Below are 27,241 nucleotides of genomic sequence, written 5' to 3'. Positions count from 1 at the left end.
CATTTTTAAACAACAGTACAGGTACAAAAGAGATAAATACATATGTGAAAATCTAGTGTTTGTCGGTTTAATTTTTAAAAGTACAAAATTTAAAAGATAAAATGATTATCAAACATGATCTCAATGATTAAAATCTCAATAACTTTTTGTATAGTTGTTCAAATAGCTACTATATTCATAAACTAAAGTCGGTTATATTTGTCAAACTACAACGGCATAAGTCAAAGCAAGTCTAGGTAAGTGGTAATTGAAATATATCTCCAACCAGGTTGTGAGTTCGATCCCCGACCCATTTCACATGTTGTACAAGAAAAACTACACTTACATAAATTGGTTTAGTCATTGTTTGGTATGCATGAATAACAAAAATGAAACCATTTAAATAGTGAGCGTTAATATAAAAAAAATCATATAGATTCTTCTTTCTATAATTTTATAGTGATATTCTTTAAAAATAATTATTTGGTTTAGTTTTATGAACCAATTATGTATTTATTATATACTTAAACATCACATTTGTATATTATAAATATACTAAGTAGGTGCTACTCTTTATTCAAAAAGGAGAAAAAGAAAGTGTGTTGCATTTCAACTTACCCTTGGATTTTGTCTCCTAAAATTTAGAATAAAAAATAATTTGTATTTTAGTTTAAACTCTTGTAGTTATTATGCCTTCGTCTCTCTAAACTATATTAGTCTTCCAAATTATATTTTAGTCTTTAAACTTTATATAAAATAATACTTTAATCATTGGAAAAAATTTTGAATTATTTCAAATGATAATAAAAAATTAAATTTTATTATTAGGACAACAAAATGAGATTTAAATCTAATTTGAGGAATAACAATTTTGAAAAGAAAAAGTGATGGCCATCCAATATGGGAAGAGTCAATTTAAGTGGGCAACCAAAAGAAACAAAAAAACAAAAAAGCTTTTGATGGGGAAGCCATGCAGTGAAGGCCTAGAAACCACAATGTGATTTTTTTTTTCTTTTTTTTTTCTTTTTCTTTTTTGACTTCTAGAAACCACAATGTTGAAAAAGGGACTTTGGAGGCTAATAATAATCCAGGTCTTGTGAGAAAAATAAATAAGTCATTGGTGTGGAACTCTTTAAAGCTAGCAGCCCCATACTTTAAAAGTACCATATTTTTGGATGAAAGTGACTTCATTCAATGTACCACTTGAGACATGATTTATTAGGACCACTTCCATAGCATAATGTAAGGTAAAGATGAACCAAAAGAGTTGGAATCATTGGCTCGTCCATTGCCTTGTTGGGATTTTCTACATAAAAGTTGATATTTTTTTCAACTTTGTGGTCAAATATTTATGACCTTTTTTAAGTACTACTTTTTATTAAAGATAGGTGTCTTGGCCGATTGAGATATGCTCGTATTATCAAACGTTTATGATTTATTAGACTATGAACAATAAATGTGAATATAAAAATATATTATATTTGTTGGAAATTTCTAGATCATGGGAATTAATGATCAGCTCGTCTGTTACCTTGTTGGATTTTTTTTTTTTATTCGTGAGCGTCACACCTCGATTAAATGTTACGGGACAACTGTCTGATCTTACAACATTTGATGTCGAGAAACACATAGGAATTACTGATTCCTAAGATAGGTGACCATCATGGGATTAGAGCGCATTTCCTCTTAATTAATCCTAGTCTTTTTGGACCAATGTGCCACCTATGATAGTTACTTTGTTGGAATTTACTACATAAAAGTTGATGTTTTTTTTCAACTTCGTAGTCAAATATTTATAATTTTTTTTTAATACGATATGTGGTAGAAATTTAAATTCACGACTTTTTAGTTAAACATAGGTGTTAGATTATTGTCAAATGCTTTTAGATAGTGAACAAATACATTTGAACATAAAAATATATTATATTTGTTGGCCTAAATTTCTAGATCCATGGGAAGGAAGTTTCCTTAGACGTAAAATCTCAACCATTTGGCCCTACGCAATATCTTTGAAAGTTTTATCAATTCCCTTTTATTAAAAATGTTTTCATTGTCTAATTGGACAAGGATATTCAAAAGAAAAACAAAATCATCACTTAATCTAAATTATAAATTATACAAAACAACCAGAGATTTGCCAACGTGCAATCTCTCGCCTTGCACGTTATTGTTTTTTAGATGCATGAAAGTTTGAATTCTCGCTCCTTTATTTATGATGATTAATATTTTAAAAAGTATATATTAATTCACTTTCACGAAAGGATATAATAAAATGAATATTGACGATAAATTGAATATTTTGGACCACTTGTATAATGTACTAAGGATAACATGTAAGGTCAAGATGAGCAAATGGAACTTCTTGCCTTTTTACACTTTATTCTTTGGCCCCATCTAATTAAATTTAAATTCTCTACTTTGTATTTCAATTTTTTTAGTATAATAAATTTTTTTTTTTGAAGTACGAGAGTTTGAACCTCCAATCTCCGATCCTAAGAGAATGAATAAATAATGTTGAAACTCTATACTTGAATTTTAGTTGTATATGTATGTGTGTATATATAGTGAAGGTAGGGATTCAAACTCTTTAAATAATATTTGAGTGGCCTATAAAAAGCTATATTATCTGCCATATTCTCAAAGTACACTTAAAAATGCATTTTCGATTTTGATTTTATTATTTTTCTTGACAGATACTATTATTATTATTGTTTTTAGTTCAAATGATTCTCTAACGAATCTCTCTAATATATAAACAAATACCATAAAAAATTTTGAATTTTCTTTACGGCAATGCATTTTTATGATATCAAAAATAGAGTTCTAAACTTTGGGTAAGACTCTCCTCGTAATTTTTTATATTGTTATTTTCTTAGTATACTAAATATGAGGTATGAGAAATTTCAACCTCTTACTTTAAGTGAAAGTATTGATGCCATCTCCATGGTTATCATTTTTCTATAAAATTTTACTATAATTTTATGATATTTCACCATTACACTATAGATGGAAAATGATTAACATTCAAGTTGTTTAAACTTTAATATACCATTACCCATTAGCCTATTAAATTAATAATATATGGCCATACTTTAATATATTAAAATACTAAGTTAACCAAATTTTACTAAGCTTAAAATGCTGTAAATTGAGTAAGTATCCGGAGATAAAAGTAAATATGATTGAAATCTAAAATGTAATTGGTTTTTTTCATTGAAACTACAAGATAAACTATTAGTTTCACCTTCAAAATAATAGAGTTGAAATGAGAAATTAAATGGATCAAATTTATGCTATCTATTTTATTCACGAACAAAGTAAAAAAAAAAAACCTCTTACAATATTTCAATGTTGAACCTTTGAAGTATAAAAATAAAAAGTTCGACCTATTTATTTTGGTTAAGTTATATTGTTAGTGATTTAGTCTATAGAATTAGAGAGCTACATTTATTTGGTCCTTAATACTCCATTTAGAAAAAATATAATTCTTTAAACTTTAGAATTATATTTTATTTAACTAGTTTATGCACTTTAAAAATAGTTTAGGAAGACAATAAATTTTTAAATTTGTATTCAATCTCTTCCTATTAGCTAATTTAGTGCTTACTATTAAAGGTATGAACTTTCAATCTTTCTTTTTAAATTTTTTTTTTATTACAATGAACCTACACAAAATTAGTCCACCACATAATTTCTTAAATAATATTTTCAACATATCAAATAAGTGTTAATCATAGTATAGTTAAAGTGATAAGACACTTTAATATTATCCGAAAGCATAAGTGTTCATTTTTCCGGCATGTATGCATCTTAAATGGGATGAGGAATCCCCATTTAGTCTCTTTAGAGGGTTGGGATAAGAGACATTTTGTCTTCATCGATCTCCGTCCCTATCTCTTTTTTAAAAATAAATATTATAGGCTTGTTATGATATATTTACACTTTAATACTTATGTATATGAATAATTTTATGTTATTTAGTACAACAAATGAGGTGGGGGATTCAAACTCATAACTTCTTAGTAAAAGACGAGACAGATGTCAATGAACATTAAGTTATTTAAGTGATAAATCATGTAAAAGGATATTAAAGAACCCATCTTTGTCCAAATCCTCGAACCCAAAATATTAGCGGGGAATTCCTCTTATCCAACGGTTCAACTTTCACCCTCGCAAGGATTAAATTTAACAAAAGGAAAAAAAAAAAAGGATTAGTTAAGCATTCAACCGATGAAATCTCTATTAATTATAACATAAAAAATTGGAAAGTAAAAAAAGTTGATAATTTATTTATTTATTTGTGTGGGTTTATGAACAGCTGAGTTTGGACAGTGAGCGACACGTAACTCGGATTCCTGAGGGGTTTGAAAGTTTCTTCCACCAGAGAGAGATGCGCGGCCAAGATTTCAGAGGTTTCCGTTTCCCCCAACCGTCTGCTTCATCTTCACTCATCTTCTTCATCCTTCATCGTCTCCTTCCCGGACCTACTCTCTCTTCGGTTTGATCCGCTCACCAATTACTCCGCCCGGCAATGGGAAATTGGATGAACAAGGAGCCTCCGCCGCCCATGGTTCTCGTTCCCCCACTCTTCGATTATCCTCCTCTTGCTGCTCGTACCAGGTATAATCGCCTCCATCACATTTCTCGGCAATGCCGGAGACTAACAGTTTAGCTAACCATTTCTGGACTTCAGCTGAGTTTTGCATGTTGATGTTGCCGTTTTCTGTTATAGTCTTACTTGTGGATTCCATGGCTTAAGCTTTGCCTGTGTGAATAGCGCCTTGAAGTTTTGTTGAGTTTCAGACTTCGAGCTTCGAGATTGTATTTTTCTGAAATAAACGTATCAAAATGCTTTTGTGACATTTTAACGCGATGCAGGATGTTGGAGTCGTCGTATAACTTGTTGTTTGGGAAGCTTGCTTTAAAATGTCTTTTCGATGATTATTTCGATGAAGCTAGGCATTTTAGCACAATGATCATGCTGAAGCCCATTGATGACCCCCACGTGGATTTGGTCGCAACCGTATCCCTTGGAATCTATATGTTCCTTAATTTACTATCCCTTTGCGATAAATGAATGTTGTTAAGAGTAAATTGGGTGCAAAAGGATCTTGGTTTCTGCTTAACCTGTTTAGGTATCAGGTCCACTCGATCATAAACCTGAGGAGAAGATTGTAGGGAATGCACTGTTTCGATGGCAAAGGTAATCTTTTATGCTTCCTATACTGCCAACGGTTTCCTCTTTGACACTTGATTATTTCTTCTTGAAAACAAGATTCTTTCGTTGGGCAGTAACATTGATGATCCCCATACATTCGTGGACCTTTATGTATCAAACTCTGACCCGTAAGAGATGCTCCTTCAAGTTAAATGCTTGTTCCATTGATGTTTTCCTGCTTATTCGCTGTGGTGATTTGTATATGCTGGCTTACGGCTTCAGGGTTTTACAAATGAGGTCATGTGCATACTATCCTAAATATGGATTTGGAGCTTTTGGTATTTTCCCACTGCTACGGCAGCAAAGGTTTGCAACACTTGAACACCTATTAACACATGCACATATTAACATAGTGCAAACTTTTGTGGACAAAGAAATGTGTCCTAGAATAATTTGGTGGACATCTTCAAGGCATATGTTGACATGGTTCACTATCTGCAGATTATGTTCTGAGGACTATGGTCTTATGGGACTCAGATATGGCTCAAGGAATCTGTCACTTGGAGTCACACTTATGCCTTTCTCCTGTAATTAATGAGTTACCTTCTGATAAGCATGTTGGTGTGGGAGTACAGTTCCATAATATATGTGTCAGTTATCTTTTGTCTTATATTCCAACCATTACATATGCACTTATCGAATTTTTCTTCTTCTTCTTCTTCTTCTGTTTTTGCTGGTGAAGCAAGGAGTGGGTTATGAAATATAAAGCTAGCCTTGGGATGGGAGAGAATATACTATGATAGTACTCAGATATCCATTCTTAGTTTTGATTTGTGCAAATAGTGTTATAATATGAAAGTACAATATCGTTTCAATCGGAGGCAAGCTATGAGTTGTTTTTTAACTCGTAGCTTTAATGGTTTGATGTTCTGCCATTTGTTTTGTTTTCAAAAAAAAAAAAAAAGAAAAAAAAAAGAAAAATGAAAGAACAATAGATTTATAAGTATTACTCAGTACTTAGTACTCTTGTAAAGTAAATGTTTTTCCCTTAAAAGAAAAAGTAATATGTAGTAAATCCTTAAGCAGTTATAATATTTTTGTCTTGATGCACTTTTATGCTTATATGTATTGAGCTATAATGGTTGGAATTTCATGGCATTGTTTTTAACTCTCAAAAAAACTTATAGTAAAGAGTCATATACCTCTGTATTTTCTTCATAATGCTTTACAGCGAAAGATGAACTACCAAAAAGTGCATGGCTGGTCAGCAAGATGGGGAGGCTAACTACTGGAGTGCAATATGAACCACAATGTAAGTATTACTAAGCATTAACCCATGTAAATAACCATCATAGGTTGAGCTAATAATATCCTAAGGCGCAACAGAGATCCTAAGGCGAAACAGAGATCACGTTAGATTAGTTTAAGTGCGCATGGACCAACATCTACAAATGTTGGTTTCAATTCACTAAATTTGATATTTTTCACTCCAGATGGTGTTAAAAAAAGGATCATAGATACAAAATGAACTAGAATGAGTACAACAAGGGGAACTCCAAAAAAAAAAAAAATGGTCCAACAAGGCAACAACCCAACTTAATCTTTTATTGTTTGAGAGAAAAACCATGAGAAAGTTGTTTCGCATGTGTAAAAGTTCTGCTGGGAAACATCATGAAAAACTGAAAGTTTTGAGAATTTTAATATAAATATTGTAGTTGTAAGAGCATTGAAAGAAGAGAGTATGAAATGATTTAACCCTAGAATCTAATCTCTGAGAACAATCAAAGTTTTTTTTTTGCAAGTGTAATCAAATAGTAATCATCTCTTAAATTTCCTATTAAAAAAAAAGAGTAATCAAATAATTGGTATTTTAGCTTAAAAGAAGTTTCTTTTGTCTTAATGTTTGTCAAAAATTTTATATTAATAGTTAAATGATAGGAACCCAATAGTTAAAATAGACTGAAAGATAAAAGGATAGAAGGATTACAATAATCCCCAAGTCATCTGAGGTACTTGAACTCTCCCTCTTGAGATCACTCAAGCCTAAACCACCCTACACAATTGCCTACCTTCCTTCCTACCCCCTCACTCTATTTATAACAACTCTCACTAACAACTTCCATATCTAATTATTAACATACCCTCACTATTCTATCAATAACCCTAATTATCTCCAAAGGTCATTCTTATTATTGAACTTGTTCATGTTAGAAAAAATAACTGATCTTGTTGTTTTGTTTCTTTCAGATGGGAATAAAGATGGTGTGTCATATAAAAATTTAATGAATTGGAGTTGTGCAGTTGGCTACGATGTGGGTTCAGGGAGTCCTTTGAGCCCGTCTTTCAATTTTGGTCTTGAACTTGCTAAAAATTCAAAGGTTTGTTTAAACATAAATTGAATTAGTGGTTTCATGTTTTATTACTATCTTTTTAACTGTAAGATTTGGTTAGGTTTATGGATGTTAGAAAATATATATCATATTTATGTTTGAAATTTGGGGAAGAACTTAAAGGAGATGGTATTTAGGTGAAAAAAATTAATGTTTAGGAAATTAATGTGATCTCTCCAACTCTCATACAGTCTGAATCTTTGATTTTTGGTTTATCTAAAATAATGGAATAGACATCCTTCCAATCATACGAGACTGTAAAATAATGTAGTCCATAAACTGATTTAAATGGGTTTGATCATAGTGCATACAATATTTGAAATTTTGATGAAGAATAACGGGAACTTGAATTCAAGACATTTGTTATTTTACTTCATCTTTTGCAATGTAACTAAAATTTTTAGCTGCATTGCTGTGTTCAAGGGGCAGTTAAGATTCAAGAGGAACTGAAAATACAGTCGAGAGGCTTCCTCTTCCTCCCTTTTTCTAAACTCTCTTCTGATTTAATATATTGGTTCTGATTCACAAAAAACAAAATATAATGAAAAATTAAAAAACATAAATAAATAAATTAAAATAAAAAGAGGTATTGTGGAACTGAAAGGGGATAGCTTACTGGAGGGTGATGCTTGGGTGTGTCTATGACTCTATGTATTCATAGAATCATAATGAGAGCTGTGTAAAGTATAACGTGTTGGTTATGATATTGCAAAATGCCAAAATCTCGACTCAACATGCTGTCCAAGAGTCAATTGTTAGTGAGTGTTACAGTGCTATGTCTCAAAGTTGGAATCTTAATTTCAGAAGATCACTGGTGGAGCAAGAGGTAGAAATAATTGTGTTATTAGAAAAGACACAAGTAAAGCATATATTCAATAGTGGTGGTAAGAGAATTGAGGACATGCAGTTGACATGGGATTTTTTTCAAGTTGTTGGTTTTTAAACTGCTACAAGTAGTACTCTTTGGAGATAATCTAGATAAACAAGGCTCCAGGATAAGGTTACTTACTAGTTTGGACACTGATTCATGGTGTAGTCTATATGGTGGACATTGTCATCTGAGACCAGATCTGGTAATAAATTTCGAAATTGGTGTGTGCTCTATTTTGTTAATGGAGAAACTCAATCACTCATTTTCAGCTGGCAGTATAGTTTATTTTGTTGGAGGGTCCTGTTTCAAGTGCGGGGAGCACAATGGATCTTTCTAACACGTAGATGCAAAAGAGAATTTAGAGCAGTTACTTCCCAGTCACAAGTTTAAAAGGAAGGTGGGCAGTTATCTGGAAAATTCTATTAGGGTGAAATAGTAGATATTTTCTCGGAAAAAGGAAGCATTGGTAAGAGATTTGGATCTAGCTTAATTTTTGGCTTCTAGGTGGTGTGCTCTCGCCAAATAACATTTGTGGTCATATCTTTTATAATTATTTCTTCTTTGAGCAGTTTTCTGTGAGCTATTTTGGGTTGCGGGAAGATTTTCCATTTTGTGTACTTTTCATATATATTAAAAGAAAATTATTGTTTCTTGTCCAAGAAAGAAAGTACTGCAATTTCTTGAAAAATACAAAGCCGTATATATAACTCAATGCTTCCAAAGCTCCAGAGCTTCATATTCATTAACTTTATCATGCACAGTAGTCTTATGAATGGCTCTTAGAAATGTAATGTCTGGACTCATTAATGCAATTACTGATAGGTTGTGTATTGATTTCGATTTGCAGTTCATTGCCTCATTCTATCAACATGTTGTGGTTCAACGGAGGGTATGACTCTTTTCTCCCTTGTGTGTTCACCTCTCTTTTCTATCGTAAATATACTTAACATGCAGATGCAATTGCTACTTGCCTCCTTTCTTATCAATTACTGGGAACATTTTTAGAGGGCTAAACTTCTTCCCGTGTCCAAAAACATCAAACATCCAGTGTAACTTCTAAATAATTACGCAACTGCCTGTCATACTTTATCACCAAAAGTTGATTGAAACAACATATACTGGAAATTTCAAGATGTTATCCTGGTGCATTACTAATTTACTAATTTTGAGAGATTAACATATTTATGAACTCTAAATTTGGTTGACCATGATCACTTTTAATACTTTTAACTTGAATACACTCTACAATCGGCTCTGGCCGATAAATTTTATGGCTGCGTCTTTCATTTTAGCTGGCTTCAGACTCTAGGTACCAAATTGTGTGGTCAATATTAATTCTTAATGATGTTATTTATTTTCCTTCGTTTATCTAGGGTGCAGGGGAGGAGATTATATCTAATAAGTCAAGATGTGCAATTTTAGTAAATGTGTCGTTTTCTTTCTTATACTGTTGCTGATTTTGTTGACTGTACTTGTATTGTCTGTTAATTAGATTCCAGCAGCATTGTAGCTATATCCTCTTCTGTTTTTCTCTCCAAGGTAGCGGTTTTCCTTTTTCTTTTTGTAAGTGGTAGGAAATGATATTTCATTCATAAGATGAAATACTCATATAAAAAGAATTCATAAGATGAAATATAAGAAAAGGAAAAGGTGAAATACCAAAGTTAATGGAATTACAAGAAAGCCTTTGAATTAGACAAAAGATCATTTAAATTGTATGTAGAAAAAGGTGAAGAACATGTACACCATGAAAGAGCAACAGCAACCAAATCCAAAAACACATCAAAGGAGACCGCCTTGTCATTGCAAGTTTGGCTTAGTTTGAAGTGAAGTCCAGTGTTATTTAAGTATTGCTCTGAGTACATTTGTATGAGATATCTATGATTGTCACCTAGGTTGTGCATCTGCATCATTGATGATTCAATTACTGTACTTTCTTACGAATGTGTTTAGTCCTTACCATTTCTCTCATATATAATGTATATACCCTCTTTTTTTGACTAGGGATTCTATCTCTTGTTATATCTGCCATTGCATCTGTAGGCTTGAGCATGCATCCTTCTTCTACTTGTATCCAAGAACTTACAATATTTCAGTTTCTTAAATCAAATAGGTGAAGAACCCCCTTGAAGAAAATGAAATTGTTGGAATTACAAATTACATCGACTTTGGCTTTGAGTTGGAGACTAGGTATTAAATTTCAAGTAGTGAGTGAGATAATAACCAACCAAATGGTAGTTTCTAATGTTCCTATAATCTTGTTTCAGAGTTGATGATGTCAAACCAGAAAATAATATTCCCGATTCCACTTTTCAAGTAGCAGCATCATGGCAAGCCAATAAAAATTTCTTACTGAAGGTAATACAAGCGTATGTTCTTTTTATTTTTTGTACATTGTGGAAAAAACCAAGTTCTATAACTATATTTTGCCCTTAACAGGGGAAGTTGGGCCCTCTTAGCTCTACACTTGCTATGGCATTCAAGTCATGGTGGAAACCTTCATTCACTTTCAGCATCTCAGGTATTATCTTTAGGGGTTTTGTACAGACCGTAGGGGTCCGTTGGTTTATGTGGTAGCTTATTAAGAATATTTTGTGTGCTACTAAATCATACACTGATAAATGCCAGGCTATGCCTTTTAATATAACTATATGCTGCCTTAATTTTATTGCCAACACTCTAGTAAACTCTAATGGAACCACTCCCAAAGTCGTTTGTAACTCTAGACAAGTAACCTAATATCTACAAGTTTCAGTTATACCAGGTTTCTCCATGCATGAACTGTATATTATATCCAGATTTTGGATGCGTGGAACTGGGTTCTTAATTTAGCACTTTCTCAGCAAAGGACACTTCAAGTAAAAAGAGGTAAGATGAGAAGACAAAAAGTCCTCACATGAGACACCTGCCACCTAAAGAGCTGACTGGAAAGCAGCCCAATTGTTAAAAATGGATGCTGGTCGAGTCGCTATTAAAATTTCTCAATAAACAGCTCCATGAGGTAGCTACAGAAAGAATACCATCCAAGAAATTGTCAATTGAATATTCTAATTCTTCAGAGATCCTACAACTCCTCTCTATCCACAATTTCGAGGAACAAACATTAGTCCACAACAGTCCATCTTTTTTCCTTTAAAAGGTTAATCTAGCATAGCTTGATCAGATAATTCTCTGGTTGCACCAATTAATATCCACCATTTATTTCCTCTGAAGAAGAGAGAACTATATATACCATTTATTTGTATATTTGTGTTGTAAATCGAAAAGATAAGAGGTGCTGAAAACAACAGTTAGCTGAGGATTGACACTCGAGGAAAAGGTGGTGTGATCTCAATCTCTTATTTAAAAAGACAGCATCAACTCAGAAGGAGATAATTTAGCTTATTGATTCAGTTGGTCTTCATGTGATTTGGTTGAACTTTCTATTAGTTTCATATTAACTCTTTCGGAAGGGTCTTGACCTGTTATGGATGATTGGGAAGTAGTACTGTAGCAGAGATGAATTATCTAATTACATCTTTCCCTTGAATCTAATATACCACAATGGATCATACATTATCATACAAGTACTAAACGATTACATGGACTGTTGTGCAGCTACCAGGGATCGTACAGTTGGAAGAACTGCATATGGATTTGGCATCCGTGTCGAAAATCTTAGAGAAGCCAGGTTGTTTGAAAGCTTTATTTACTTTTTACTTTTATCCTCTTCCATATACAATAAGCATTCCTGCACTTTGTGATCAACTATTGTTGCAATATCAGAGAGTAGAGTGCTATCTGAAATATGAATTTCTGGCTTGCTCAGTGATTCTCAGTTACTGAGTTTTGAACCTTTGAGCTCTTCTGCTAACTGTGGACTCACTTCACTGTTTTTCAGTTATCAAAGAGCTGATCCAAACTTTGTGATGCTTACACCGAGCAAGGAGCACCTTGCTGAAGGCATGGTTTGGAAAATTGGGAAGAGACCGATGCTGCAGTCCGCTATAAATGCTGGAAATTTTGATGGCATACCAAAGGAATTAAGACCCTTGAACAAAATTTTGTGAACTTTGTTGCTTCCTTGCAATTTTTTACCTGACACAAGCAGAAATTTCTTCTTATCCTGAAGAACAGAAGATGCTGCCTTTGTAATCTTGGATTAGAGTTGGCTCTGCTAGTAGTGTAGTAGTGACTTGCAGAATTGTTATTCCTTTCCCTCTTTTTCCACTTCACTGACAAGGAAGCCTAGACTGGGAAGCATCTGTCATCTGTCAAAGGAATTAAAATGATCTATTTTTCAATAGTCAGGTTATGAATTATGATGGCTCATTACCTGTTTTGCCTCATATTTACTCTTTTTGCATCTTGTTGAGTTCATAAGGTTCTTTTTTATCAAAGATAGCGAATTTCAGGTATGTTTGTTATTTGGAAATGATATTTTGTTTTGGGCAAAAATTACGAACTTAGTATAAAATGTTGTGAAATGGTTGAGTTGACACGAGTTGGTTTCAAACGGCCTTCAAAAGGTTCTTGCCATCCCAATTCGTTCAAAATTTTTATATCTTTGTTTGCATTACTTTTATATCTTTATTTCTAAATACCGATTAGTTTACTCATGAACTTTCTATCCCCTCCTTCAAAAGGACTTAAAAAGACTACTTTTATTTAGAAAACATGTTTTTTTTTAGTAAAGTTTATCAATCATGTTAGAAGTACAAGATTATTTTAAAAACTAAAATACATAAATTATGAATTAGTTATACTAAATTAGAAAATAAAAGAAAAATAAGATGAATATTACTCGCTCTTAATTTAAAGATGTTATATAAACCTTCAATCTGTTCCTTCATAATTTTTTCAGAAACCCATCCATGGATCTACAAAGATTGCACCTCGAAATTATTTTCAATTGATAAAGAAAAAAAATTCAACACGACCGTTATATTTATAATCATTGTATGTATTTTTTAGGATCATTAAAAAATGACTTTAAAACCGCCATTTAAAAAATCTGAGAAATGTGTGTCCCGTCCACCAATAAGTCAACAGTTGCAGCAGCTAGCTCAGAGGATATAAATAACAAATTTTATATTGGCAAAAGTTATAAAAATAATCTATTATCATAAAACAAAACTGGTTGAATAAGAAGAATTGGATTCAGCGATCCAATTTGCGGCAACTGTCCAAACAACAGAAAAGTCATGGCTGCTGCATATTCCCTCGCTTCCACTTTCTTCCATTTCTCTCCACTTTCTCGGCCTCCAAACAGACGATCCACTGCCTTCCTTCTCCCTAAATCCATTTCTCTTCACAATTTCTCCAACCCCACTTGCCATCTTCGATTCCCCATCTTCTCTCTTCTCAAGAAGAACTCCCAAATTTCAGCCACAAATGCCCCAAAACTCACCATTCCCTCGAACCCCTTTGCTTCAATTTGGGAGTCGCTGCTAATTTTCTCCACTTCGGTTCTCTTGTCCTTCTCTCTCTTTGTTACAGATGTGGATCCGGCGGCTGCTTTTGTCGTCACCACGCCCAGGAAATTGCAGACCGATGAGCTCGCCACTGTTCGTCTCTTTCAGGAGAATACTCCTTCTGTGGTTTATATCACCAATCTTGCTGCAAGGTAATTGTACCTTTTTGGAGCTGAGTTCTGATTATAAATTGGGCGTTTCTTACTTTTTCTTTTTCTTTTTCTTTTTTGGGCACGATTGTATGTTTGAAATGTGATTTTGATGTGGGTTTAGGCAGGATGCTTTTACTTTGGATGTGCTGGAGGTACCACAGGGGTCAGGTTCTGGATTTGTGTGGGACAAAGATGGCCATATTGTCACCAATTATCATGTAATTCGTGGTGCTTCTGATCTCAGGTTAGTTCTGAACACTCTAGATTTCTTTGCAGTTTGTTTTCCATATGTCTAAAGTGGCTGATGACTTTATGCTTAACTTCTATGGTTTGAGGTTTCTGATTTTGGTTATGTTTGGAGTATATTTATCAGTTGTTTTAGCATCTTGAGCTACTTGAGTTTGTACTGGTTTGTGTGTGTTTATTACCTCAGGGTCTGTGAAACTTCTAGAAGAACAATACTTAGGTGTCATCTTTTGCCGACCACCATTACAGTTTTGATATGCAGGAGAGAGAAATATAGAAAAAGAGATATATATTTTCTTTTTTCTGATTTTCAAAAGAATGTAAGGGATGTCAAATTTCTAGTGGTGGTCAGTAGCGAGATGAGTGTTGACATGTTATTATCCAAGTATTTTTCCTTGTAAATCACTCACGAACATCATTGAAGCATTTAATTGTAGAACCTCCATGTTGCTAATGGTCCTCAAAGAACGCTTTTAGGCTTTATATTTTTCGGAAATTTACGACCACATTTGGCTATGTGAAGAAAAAGAGATTTCTGAGGCTTGCATCGTGGGAAATTTCCTTATGGAGTTTAATGAGTAAATTAGATTCTCTCAAGTTTGATATATTAGAGATTTGCTCCTTTGCCTATAAAGGGTGGTCTTTCTTTATGAAAAAATGTGGTATTGCTGGATGCCTTCCCCGGTCAATAGAGGATTGGCTTCTAGAGGTGGCTCGGAGGATCCTTGAAAGAAAAGGCAAAATTTTTGTGGAGTTGTGTGGCTAGAGCTTTAATCTGGGGCCTTCTAGAGGAACCAAAGAATCTTCAACAACTCATCGTTATCCTTTGATATTTTTTGTGATAATGTACAGATGACTATAACCTCATAGAAAATTCTTTTGTAATTACATTATAGTCTGTTCCAACAAGATTGGCAAGCTGTAATGTAGTAGCTCTTTGGGAGGGCCTCCTCGGCCCTTGCCTCTAGAATGTTGTTCCCCTTCTTTTTGTTCGTTATAATATATCTTCGTTTCTTATATTAAAAAAAAAAAGGATATTTTAGAGATATTTCTCTAGTCAACACTCAATAGCTTTTTTCTAACTCTTTCTTGCCTTGGGAGAATGATTTCAATGAGGTCCTTTTTTATCCAAAAAATATCATCAAGTTCTTTTATTCCTTGTATTGAGCTAAAATTTTGGATTTGATTTTGGACTCTGGACTTAGAGGTGGCTCCTTATTATTCACATTTAAACTGGTTTTAGTTATGTACAGAGTCACTCTAGCCGACCAAACTACATACGATGCTAAAGTTGTCGGGTTCGACCAAGACAAGGATGTTGCTGTCTTACGTATCGAGGCGCCCAAAGACAAGCTAAGACCTATACCTGTTGGTATCTCAGCAGACTTGCTTGTTGGTCAGAAAGTGTTTGCTATTGGAAACCCTGTAAGTTTTCCTATTCACTGCTTTGGCCTTCGTGTTCAGGTTATTCATTTCTTAAAACAAAAAATGAACCATCAATCTATGATGGAGCATTGTTTGGAAAACAGAATTCACCATTAAAACCATTCTCTCAGAATATTACTATATAATACAATGTTTCTTTGTTCTCTTGTACGTTTCCCATTTGATGTCCTAAAGTATGATCATTATGTTTGTGCAGTTTGGACTTGATCATACTCTTACGACTGGCGTAATCAGGTACGAAGCCTATTTAGAAAATTTTCTTTTAATTTGGTTATACAAATCTTATACTATAATTGAGCCCCATAAACATTTTAGAGCATCATAGTCATGGACGATAATATATTTATCTTTTTGTGGTCGTCGAAATGAGAAGTGAATTCGCGATTCAGCGTATATGAGATATGTTAATTTTCTACTTTTACTGTTTGATTGCTGTTAGAACCTGTATTTCCAAGCTTGGAGAACGGAGAGTGTTGTTCTAAGCATTCATCTTGCTCTTGACAGTGGCCTTCGCCGAGAAATTAGTTCTGCTGCAACTGGTAGGCCAATACAAGATGTCATACAGACAGATGCTGCAATTAATCCGGGCAACAGCGGAGGGCCGCTTCTTGATAGTTCGGGAAACCTTATCGGAATAAACACCGCAATATATTCTCCATCAGGGGCATCCTCAGGCGTTGGGTTTTCAATCCCAGTTGACACAGTTAGTAAACAATGACTTATATTTAACAAGCTGCTGAAGTTCCCTTGGTTTGAAGTCGGTTATTCATCAATATTCTGTCAATGTAGGTGAGTGGCATTGTTGAACAGTTGGTGCAGTTTGGGAAGGTGACGAGACCGATTTTAGGAATTAAGTTTGCTCCTGATCAGTCTGTCGAACAGTTGGGCGTGAGCGGAGTGCTCGTCTTAGATGCTCCTGCAAATGGTCCTGCTGGGAAAGCTGTATTCATTTCCTCTCTTTTTTCTCTTTTCATTTCTATTCTTGTACCTATAGGCTATAGTTTTCAATATTCCATTATGGTTTCAAGAACTCCATCTGATCGCTTCACGTTATGCAGGGCTTGCTACCAACTAAGCGGGATGCTTACGGGAGACTTATATTGGGAGACATAATAACATCAGTGAACGGGAAGAAGGTGACGAATGGAAGCGATTTGTACAGAATTCTTGACCAGTGTAAAGTTGGTGACAAGGTACTGTGAACTCAAACTCTTAACTTTTGATGGAAAGGCCTTGTTCTGGTTTTATGTTGAGATGTTGGGAAAGAAATCAGAATTTTAGCTCATACTTGAGTGGATCCATCATAAAGTTAACAAAGAGGCTGGTTTGATAGAATCTGTTGGAAGTATGCTCTGTCTGCCATAGGGACTAACTTGGAATAACAAAAGGTATCAACTAATCATGTTGTTTCTGACCAAAGAATTAGGGTCAGTTTTGAGTGTTTCTCTCTAAAATATTACAATATAAATTAATATATTGAATACCACTTGAATTAATGAATTATCTTCAAAACTCTGGGTCCTGAAAAAGACAGCAAGACTCCATGTGATGAAACCAATTGCCTTAAGATATATTGCCTCGTGATCCAGAACAGTAGCATTGCATGTGGCTTTGAGTGACATTACATAACCACAAACCTTTGAATTAGGCTTTTTAGATAGGACAAGAAAAAGGTATCCTATTGTTCGTCATACCTATTTATTTTTGGTTCCTAAACTTTTAAATATCCTGTCTCTAAACTCTACGTAAAAGAACTATTTTAATTCATACTATAACTTAACACATTGAACAAAGCTTCCCAAATAAAATATATCATAATGAAACAATGAAACAAAATGTTTGAAAGTTTATATACCGAAATAAAACAAGGATGGAAGTTCAAGAATTATAATAGGTATCAAACAAATGTAATACAATAAAATAAAATACATCAAGTCTGCATGGATGATGATGTTCCCATTAAGATGAGAATTATGAGTGAACTTGAACTTTTGTTCAACAAGAAAATGGTATGTTTTGATGGATGTTTGGAGTTGGAGTAGTTAGTTTGGTATAGCTAAGAATTGTTTGGTGTTCAGGTTACTGTGGAGGTGCTACGTGGTGATCACATGGAGAAAATTCCAGTAACTCTGGAGCCAAAGCCTGACGAATCTTGAGCCAAAAATAGGCAGACTTGTTTGTATTTTTGTACATTACATTAATCAATATCAGTATACTGTTGTAAATAGTCCATTCTGGCTGCCACTCAATTAATCATATTTATACTTCCAAGCTTTTCGTCTTTCGACTGGAGAATTGAATGGTTGTAAATATAGTATGATGGAGACAAAATGCTGTGCAAGTAGCAGCTAAATAAAGAAAATATTGGTAAATTTAGCAAACTGTAAAACACACAAGTAAATGATTGTTATTATTATAATTAGTTAATGTTTAGGTTAATTAGTAATTGTAAGGAGTATAGTAAATTAATATCTAAGTTATCTACCTAAGATTCAAAGTTTTACGAATTTCGATGATAACTAAATAAAGTAAGATCAGGTGTTGTAGTTCTATCGTGAAATTTAGCATATAAATTGGTCTAATAAAACCATCCATTCAAATATTTGGCAGATAAATGAGATGGTTAAAATTATTGGGGTGTGATATATGCAAGACACTCTCATGTTTAAAAAAATTTCTATAATATTTTTTCCTCTGCAAAATAGTTAAAAAGTCAATGAACAAATAATTTGCTTAAAATAATTTTTGTCTGCAAAGTTTACAAACTAAAATGGTATAATTACAAAGGTCCATGAGTTATAAAATAGGATCTGAACCTAAACAATAAAATAAGAATGAGACAACTTTTTGAGAAGAGGCTTAAAAAGAAAAGAGAAAAAGAAGAGGAAGAGGAAGAAAAAGAAAAAGAAGTGTACAGCTGGTACTTGATTTTGTGGATAATGTGGGCTTTCTTAATTCTGAATCCAAAAAGAGATATCAGGTGTAGCGTTGGAGAAGATTGTGGCATCAAATCAAATCAACCCCACTTGCATTGCATGTCCTCTCCCCCAACCCCAACCCCACCCCCACCTTCTTTCCCAATTTCCTAATCTCACTTTTGCTGCACATCCCACCTTCCATCATCATCCAAATTTCCATTTCTTTCAACTCAGCCTCAGGCTTCCTTGCTCCCCTTACACGACAATGGAATCCGGATTCCAATTACTTTAAGTATTTCTATAATGATATGATATTGTTCGCTTTAAATATATTCCTCATAACTCTATAAACCAAGCACTTACTTTACCCACCATCAACCAGTCGGGTCTTTTAAAATGAAAACACTACTTCTAGAACTGCTTAATTAAACTAATCATATTTTGGTCAACTCATCCATCATCAGACTGTTTTCTTCTGCCTTGTAGTACTTAACACTTCTTGATTCTCTACCGAATACTACTACTAAAAATGAATCAGAAAGTCGAGAGATGCCACTTGGTGAACAGAAACTGAAATTTGGTGAGGGATTAAATAAATTGTATAGATCTCTACCAGTCTGGCCTTATTAACAAAAAGAGCATTAATGGAACTATGGAAGGGTTACGAAATCACAGATTATGTTATATATCTCAAACAAACATGAAACATCAACTATATAAATATATAATCATATATTTATATATACAGCCAAACAAACCAATCGGTTCTGTGTTTAAAGATAAAAAATCTTGGATGTATGTTAATAACTACGATTATCAAAATTAACAAAATAATTACTCTAAGCAATCCAATTTAGTAGAACCTGATGAGAAGCCCTAGAATGGAGGGAACGCTTTGCTCGCGCTGTTTAGATTGGCCCAGAATCCGACGAGTTCTTGCCGGTAGGGAAGGTAGGATCGTCTCCTATCTCCTTCCTTCAACATTCTGTTCCTCATGTAAAATAATTCGTGCGCCGATGATGGCTTCTCGACGGAGCCTCCTTTGACCTTTGATTTTCCGGTGACGACGTTGGCCTCTGAACAGCTCTTCTTTCCCTTGACGCCTTCGCCTAATTTCTTTGATTTCTCTTCTTTCTTCCTCGTCGATTCCGCCGCCTTCGAAGACGGTGTTAAGAAGACGAACAGATTCTTTCCGCCTTCGCTGTTGCTTCGTGGAAGCAAATTTCGGAGCCTCCACCGTCTTGAAGACGAGGATCCTGATCCAGTGGACTTGCTCTTCTTGCATTTTCCTCGCTCCGCCTCTTGCTCTGGCTTAGGCGTCCAAACGCAGTATGTTCCCGGTGGAATTCCGTCCAATTCGTCGGCATCAGACGACGACGACGACGGAGGATCACGATCGCGGTCACGTTCCCTATCACGATCATCAATTATAAGCTTCTCCAGAGAAATCCTTACAGTCGGAGCATTTCCGTGGTTAAAATCATACACCTCTGCTCCATCACTCTTCTCCAATAGGTCGTAATTGAAGATAGGAAAAACAGAACCAATCGGACAGTCGAAAACCATTTGTTCTCCAGTCTTCTGAAACGAAACAAATTCGAATTCATCCTCTTCACCGCCGCCCATTCCTTCAAACTCCCTGGTAACTCTCGCAGCAGTATTTGCAAGTCCGTCGATAGAATAGCTGTTGAAGCTTGGACAGAAATCCAAAGCACCGTCGTCTTCCATAGTTGGAGGAGAAGTTAGTTCCTTCCAAAATTGAGGCGATCCTTCTTCCTCTGTCTCTTCTGCTTCCATGGCCGCCATTGAAGAAGTTAAAGCGGCCTTTTCATATTTATAAAGGGGAGGTTGTTGCAGAGAGAGAAGAACATTAAAGAAGAGTCGGGTAAAAATTAACACTAAAATTAATATCAAATTTTAATTTTCACTAGTAATTAATAAACACCTATATGACTTGCCTCAAGAAAAATAAATAAACACCTATATGACTCCTGTGCAAATAAGGTTTAAAACCACATCGTAAAAAAAAAGTTTAATTATAATTTTATTATCTCTTAAATACATTATTTAACTCATAATTTAAACATTTTTATTTTTATATTTTGAAACTTTTTGTTGGCTATAATAAGCGATTAAACAATATCTTTATTTTTATTTTTTTAATGATGTTCCATTCTAATTATTAATAATAAAAAATTTCATATAAACATGTTAACTTTTTCTTTTTAATAGCCAAAATTATACATGGATATTTAGTTATAACAACTTCCAAAGAAATAGCAATAATCATTTAATAATTTTCGATAATGATTAAATTCTATTCAATATTTTGTTTTCAATAATTATTGAATGATATTCCATTATTATTGAAGCACATTATTATTTTATAAATACAGGTGAAATCATAAATATATCCAATTGAAAACATGGTGCAACAATACGATTTTATAATATTTTCTCTACATAAAAAAAAATTGTTTTTTAGCAAGTAAACTTTATACTTTATTAGTAACACAATTAGTCTTCCTTCATGACTCCATAATTTTGAAATCTTAGCTAAATCTATCTTGAAATAAGTTAAAAAAAACCAAGTTTACAATAATTTAAATATAACTTAAAAAGTAAATTTCTTCCTTTGATGGTACAATAAACGCAAGAAACTTCGTATGAAAGTGGGATTATTAGTTTTCAAAGAAAAAAAAGTCTCGATGGATTAAAAGTAGTAAAATATCATTAATTATTATCAAATTGAAAATAATAGATTTTTTTATTAAATATTGAAAATAATCGATTGAAAAAGAAGTTTGGATGGATTAAAAGTCCAATATATTAATAATCCATACTATATATAAGGAGAAATTTTTAATTCTAATTTTGCCCTTCATTTGTTGCATTATTATTTCTATATTGTCCTTCATTTTTCTATTTCTTTTTAATACATATTATCCTTTCATTTTACAACACTTAAAATGGATCAAACTTCTTTTTTATCTCTCATGTATCTCATGACTATGGCGGAAATTTTAAATAAGTTTTTTTTTTTTTAACCAAGAAAGATACAATTTTAAAATTTGTTGTTTCCACATAAACTTTTTTTTCCAATCAAATCCATATAAACTTTCTTTTTCAATTAAATGAGTAAAATTAATAAAGTAGTATTTTGTTTTTATGTTTTTTGAGTCGTGAGGATAGGGATCGAACTCACAGCCTCTTGACTGGAGAAAATGAGTGGAGGGATTGCACCCTTCAAGATAAGACAAGTGATGTCACTCACGATATTTTAATCGGGGATAAATGTCTTAGGTTCAAGTTGGCTAATTATTGCATATGAGATTATATAAAGTGGGCTAAGTATGAGATTTTAAGAATGTGTATGTCTAATCTAGTATATTTTAATTAACTTGAATACCAAATATTTTGACTAACAATAGTATAGTGTAACTAATTAAGGCATCAATAATCTACTAGTTAAAATTAGTTAGAAGTTTAAATCCCGAGAAAAATATAAAGTATTTGTAACTCAATTACTATACTATATTTAAATATCACGTTATTCATTTTATTAGTAAATTTATGTCACCGCTCCTAAGACTTTTATTTTTAAAAAAATTAGTGTAAATAAAATTGCAAAGTAATACAAATATCAATAACAAAAGTATATATATTTAGCTGAATTTCTTTTCAAAGATAGTGGGCAAACCTAGGAACTAATGAATGTGGCTTAGCATTAGGGTGTGATTTTGGTTTCTAGAAGGCAAAGAATAGTAGACTTTGGAATAAAAAATATCTTCCTTAGAAAAAAGAATAGAAAATATTCATAAATGAAGGGGGAAAAGAGAGAAAAAAAATAATAAAAAGAAAAAAAAAACGTATGCTTGGAAAATAAAGTTGACCCATAATCTAAGGTAACTGTTTTTGGGAATACGTAAGAGTCAATATTATGCTCACTAACATTAATTAATATAAAATTATTTATTTATTATTCATAAGGAATACTAAAAATATATAATATAATTATAAATCTTCCTTTTTCTTTGTAAAAAAAAAAGAAAAGAAAAGAAATCTTCCTTATATGATGTATTTTTACATGTCTTATAATGTATGACTTGATTGTAATAATACTTGTAATATTAAAGATTCACTCGTTGTATTTTTTATTCTTTTTATATTGAGTATATAGATTTACTTGCCATGAAAAAAATATTAAAAATCAAAACATTTATAACCAAGGATGTTTTTTTCATCGAACAAACGTGGAGATGAAAGATTGAACCTCCAACTCCTAAAAAATGAATAAATACTTTGAGGTATGTTCCTTTTCCACGTATTTAAAATTTTAAATACTTTTATGACTTATAAATTTATAAATTATACTCTTTATTATAGTTAATATTAACGAAATGGATAGATTTGGTATTTACAGAATAAGCAGGTAATATTTGTAATTATCCAACGGAAAAAGTAGGTAATGCTTTGGACTCCCCCTTGAAGGTCTTTTATTTCTTTCATTTTTGAATAACAAATATAAATAAAACTTAAGCAACAAAATCAGTCATTGTGCGTTGTTTAAGCCTTTAATAAAGGTAGAACACGCCACAGCCTCATTGTCGAAGTCGATGAAGAAATGCATTAGGGACTAATGACAAATATATGATTTTGTTTCTGTTTTGGAGAAATGCATTAAGGATTAATGACAAACATATGTTTTTGTTTCTATTTTGGAATAGATTAATTTTGATCCGAAAATTGACTAAGTTCAAAATCCAAATAGATCGAAATAGTTGTGACGATCCCTCCTCTTTTCATGAGGAACATGCAAGATAAGGTTAGCACTCCAACGAGTAAGTCAGTCAATATATGAATTTACGTATCTTGTATAAAGAGCATGCATCTCTATTTATAGGGATGAACTCCGACAAGACCCTCGACAGCAACATAACTGCCATCTAACTGTCCATGAAATACGGTGTGCTATCGGAATAACATGGTATCTACATTCTTGTGGACAAAATAAAATAAGTTGGCTTGTACCTTTGTTAAGTTACGATAGCTCGGCTTGGTGTTGCACCTTCAAGCTAAAGGAACTTGTCATAATCCCAATTGTTCAAGTAGAAACATCTTTAAATTGTTGACACGTGACATTTGGTAAATAGCTTCCAATAGATTAGAAATGGTAACAAGAAACAAGGAATTTATTTTCATTGTTTCCAAAATCGTTTCTAAAAGATGAGAAACAAGAAATATAAATACTTGTCAAATGTCTAGATTTCTTAATAAAACTTGAAAGAAAAAAAAAGAAACGAGAAGTTCGCTAGGTGGACTCGGAGACCTTTCTCTTAAAAGGTGGATAATAATGTAAATGGTCACAAGACCACAAAGAAGGCAGAGTTTCCTTCCCTACTTTTACGATTACTCGTTCAAGCGAAGGGGTATAATTTAATCATTATGTTGAGTAAAATTTTTAATTAGTAATCAACTGTGTGATTTTTGTTTAATTTCCTATTTTCACCTACCACCATGATTTACTTAATTTTTTTTTTTTTTGTGGCCTTTCTTTGCCATTGGTGGATAATGTTGATTTTGATAGAAAGGAAGCTTCTGATATGTCATGAGCTAATCAAATCATTTAAATAATTCATTAGGACTTCGCTTGAGATTTCAACTCTATACAGTAAAAAAGAATTCTATACCGAAAAAATAAATAAATTAAGGATTTGATTATTAAGACCGACGAGACTTCTCATATTATTGTTCTTTAATCATAGAAATAAATAAAAATTATAATTGTTGGAAAAATAGGGAGTAAAAGACTGATCAAAGAGAATAATTTTAAATATCTATGTTGGGACAATGACCCTCCACATTTTCATAAACATATGATATTATTTATTTTGGACATAAGTCTTCGTGACTTTATTCTTTGTTTCACAAAAAGAGTCTCATAATAATAAAGATGTTGTCTCTCACTTATATATATGGATCTTCAGCTTCACTAGCTAATAACTGACTTGATCGCATTTCTAATCATTTAGATCCCTAAAAATAATTGTGAGTAAAAAGTAATTTGTGCATGCCACAAAGATAATGCAAATAGGTTATATTTGGACGATAATAAAAAGTATTTAGAGGGACTAGTAGAATTTTTTTACTCCTTTATGTTTCTAGGGCAAAATGGTCATTTTGCCCTCAATCATTCATTAATGCTATGAGTTTAATTAGCTTGGTCGCCCTTCATTTCTCATAGCCCAAAAAAAAAAAAAAAGTTAAAGAAGCTCTTTCTCTTACTTTATTTTGTGAACCCAACCCTGGTATAACCATAGTTGTATTTAAAAAATTTAATAACCTAAAATATATGGCCGACTCAAATTTAATCCATCAAACACCAACGTAGCTTTTAACAGGTCATATAAAGATGAAAGTTCAAACTTACAATTTTTAGATCGGAGATACGTGCCTTAACGATTCTACTTTAGAATTAGTTTAGAATCGAGATTCTCAATTCCTTAATAAAAATATTATTGTAAAAAAACTTATTTATTAAGTCTCCAAACTTGTTGTTTGGGAGTTTAGAGTTTGGTTTTATCATGATGTGATGTGAATTAATGTTCATCACCTAAATTGAGCAGATAAATAATTTTAGATCTTTGCAAGCTTTTAAAGCTTTTACTTACAGGCTTATTTTTCATGGAGTTTGGTTATATATTTGAAGATTATTTTAGAAATTTTAAAAATATTGTATTTTAAAGTCCTTTGAAAAACACTCCATTGTTCTTGTATTTAAAAACATTATTCTAAAAAGGATCCAAAATTCGCTTTTATAATATATAGTTAATTTTGATATTTTTCCATTAAAAAAAACTTCTAACAAAAGCTTCCCACGAACACATCCTAATTAAAGAAAATTTTGATGAAATTTCCCTACAATTATTATGAAGTCATTATCATATAAAACAAGCAACAATCGCTACCTCTTTCATTATAATTTATTGTTTACAATAGAAAAAATGGGTAGAAAATTTAGATCATCACCAAACAATCGCAAACACACGCATTCTAGAAAGTTATATATAACACCTCAGAAAAAAAAGAAAAAAAATTAAATAGAGGGAGAAAAAGACCTAGCCCGTGTGGTAACATTTTTTTTGTTCTTGTTTTTTTTAATAAATAAAAAAAGAGATGCAATGAGTAATTATTTCTTGTTTATTATTTATTTTATTTAAAAAAAATAGAAACATCCTACCTATTCTCTAAAGTTTTAAATTTAAAAACTAAAATTTTTAATATGAAAATTAAATATTTAAAAAATTTATCTTATATTTATTTTTAATATTTATTACACATTTTATAAGTTAAAGATAATAAAATAATATTTTTATTTATGTGTTTGGAAAAAATAAGAAACGAGACAAGAAATAACAAATTTCATTTTGTTGTTTTTGAAATTTTTACACAAGTTAGAAAAACGTTTCTTAAAATGAGAAATGAGAAATAGGAACCATTACCGTAGCTTATGTTTCTCAAAACCTAGAAATGAGAAATGAGAAACAATAAACATAAATATTAGGACATATTTGATAACGTTCCTCGTTCTTGTTTATTGTTTTCAAATTTATCTACAAATTTAATCATTTAACAACTATTTATATTTCTTGTTTTTCAATTTTTAGAGACCTTGTCAAAATTTGTATAAAAATTTTAGAAACAACAAAAATAAGTTTTTTGTTTATGCATGTCTCTAGTCTTTTCCAACATAAAAAAATGTTGCTTTATCATTCTTGAATGTATGAGTTGTTGGGTTGTGGGATATTTAATTATATTTTTCCTTGTGAAAATAGAAGAAACAAAAATGAAAACGTTACCAAACATGTCAACAGATAATGAACGTCTCTCCTCAGAATAAGTATGACTTTGATTGATGAGCTAAATGGCTTGTCTAATGATAATGAGATCAACATCAAAATTCCGCACCTAATTTTTCTTTCTTGTTTCTATATAATTTAGAACATTTGGATTTGAATATAAGTTTTTGAGTTCTTTTTCCTTGAAAAATAATAGATGGGGAAGGAAATTCTAAATCTTTGATTTTTTTTTTATGCCAATCACCCCTAAGCAATACTAGTTTTTACCTAAATCTTTGATTATTAATATAATACACATGTAAAAGTTTCATGCTAACAAAAGTTTTAATTTATGAAAGAAGCAGCAACAAAAATAAATATACATATCATTTGGTTTTTATACAACATTATTTTTCAACTAGGTGATCCTTATTAAGTTTTGTAAAATTGAATAATTAAATCGTGATTTGATAGTTAATAACTTTTTAACCGTTAAAATCTACTTTGCACCCATCATTGAGGATCTTTATCTGAAAAATTAAATGAACTCACATATGGTATTGAATACATGACGCGATATCATAAGGTGTAATTCAAAAATAAAATTATACCAATTTAAGTCCATAGTAGATAATAAACATAAATATAAAGTTGAATAATTTGTATTTATTAAATTTCTAACTATTTATTAGGGTTGCTCTCCTAAGATTTTTTTTATTAGGGTTGTTCTCCTAAGATTTTTTTTTTCACGCTAAAGGTCAAGTATATTGTAAAGATGGATCAAGACACA

General features: G+C 32.2%; 3 protein-coding genes across 3 annotated transcripts; 2 read left to right on the top strand and 1 right to left on the bottom strand.

Moving 5' to 3' along the window:
• Positions 1-4,289: 4,289 nt before the first annotated feature.
• On the top strand, positions 4,290-12,726 carry LOC111006302 (beta-galactosidase). The gene is made up of 14 exons (XM_022278158.2): positions 4,290-4,599; positions 4,858-5,002; positions 5,115-5,182; positions 5,272-5,325; positions 5,420-5,503; positions 5,639-5,724; positions 6,369-6,449; positions 7,385-7,515; positions 9,246-9,287; positions 10,512-10,588; positions 10,666-10,756; positions 10,838-10,919; positions 11,996-12,068; positions 12,279-12,726. The coding sequence occupies exons 1-14, from the start codon at positions 4,511-4,513 to the stop codon at positions 12,445-12,447; spliced, it is 1,272 nt and encodes a 423-aa protein (XP_022133850.1). The 5' UTR covers positions 4,290-4,510; the 3' UTR covers positions 12,448-12,726.
• Positions 12,727-13,507: 781 nt separating this feature from the next.
• Positions 13,508-17,979, top strand: DEG1 (DegP protease 1). The gene is made up of 8 exons (XM_022278417.2): positions 13,508-14,003; positions 14,125-14,247; positions 15,503-15,674; positions 15,892-15,929; positions 16,200-16,398; positions 16,485-16,637; positions 16,754-16,888; positions 17,774-17,979. Exons 1-8 carry the CDS (start codon positions 13,582-13,584, stop codon positions 17,849-17,851), a joined length of 1,320 nt encoding a protein of 439 aa, XP_022134109.1. The 5' UTR covers positions 13,508-13,581; the 3' UTR covers positions 17,852-17,979.
• Positions 17,980-19,274: 1,295 nt separating this feature from the next.
• Positions 19,275-20,480, bottom strand: LOC111006464 (uncharacterized). Its single transcript, XM_022278418.2, has one exon. The coding sequence runs from the start codon at positions 20,417-20,419 to the stop codon at positions 19,490-19,492; it is 930 nt and encodes a 309-aa protein (XP_022134110.1). The 5' UTR covers positions 20,420-20,480; the 3' UTR covers positions 19,275-19,489.
• Positions 20,481-27,241: the final 6,761 nt, after the last annotated feature.

This window comes from Momordica charantia, assembly GCF_013281855.1.
Source record: "Momordica charantia cultivar OHB3-1 chromosome 4 unlocalized genomic scaffold, Mcharantia_2.0 BLBB01000004.1, whole genome shotgun sequence".
NCBI classification, from domain to species: Eukaryota; Viridiplantae; Streptophyta; class Magnoliopsida; order Cucurbitales; family Cucurbitaceae; genus Momordica; species Momordica charantia.
Note: the sequence above shows the minus strand (reverse complement) of the source record. Positions and strands in the feature narration are given on the sequence as shown.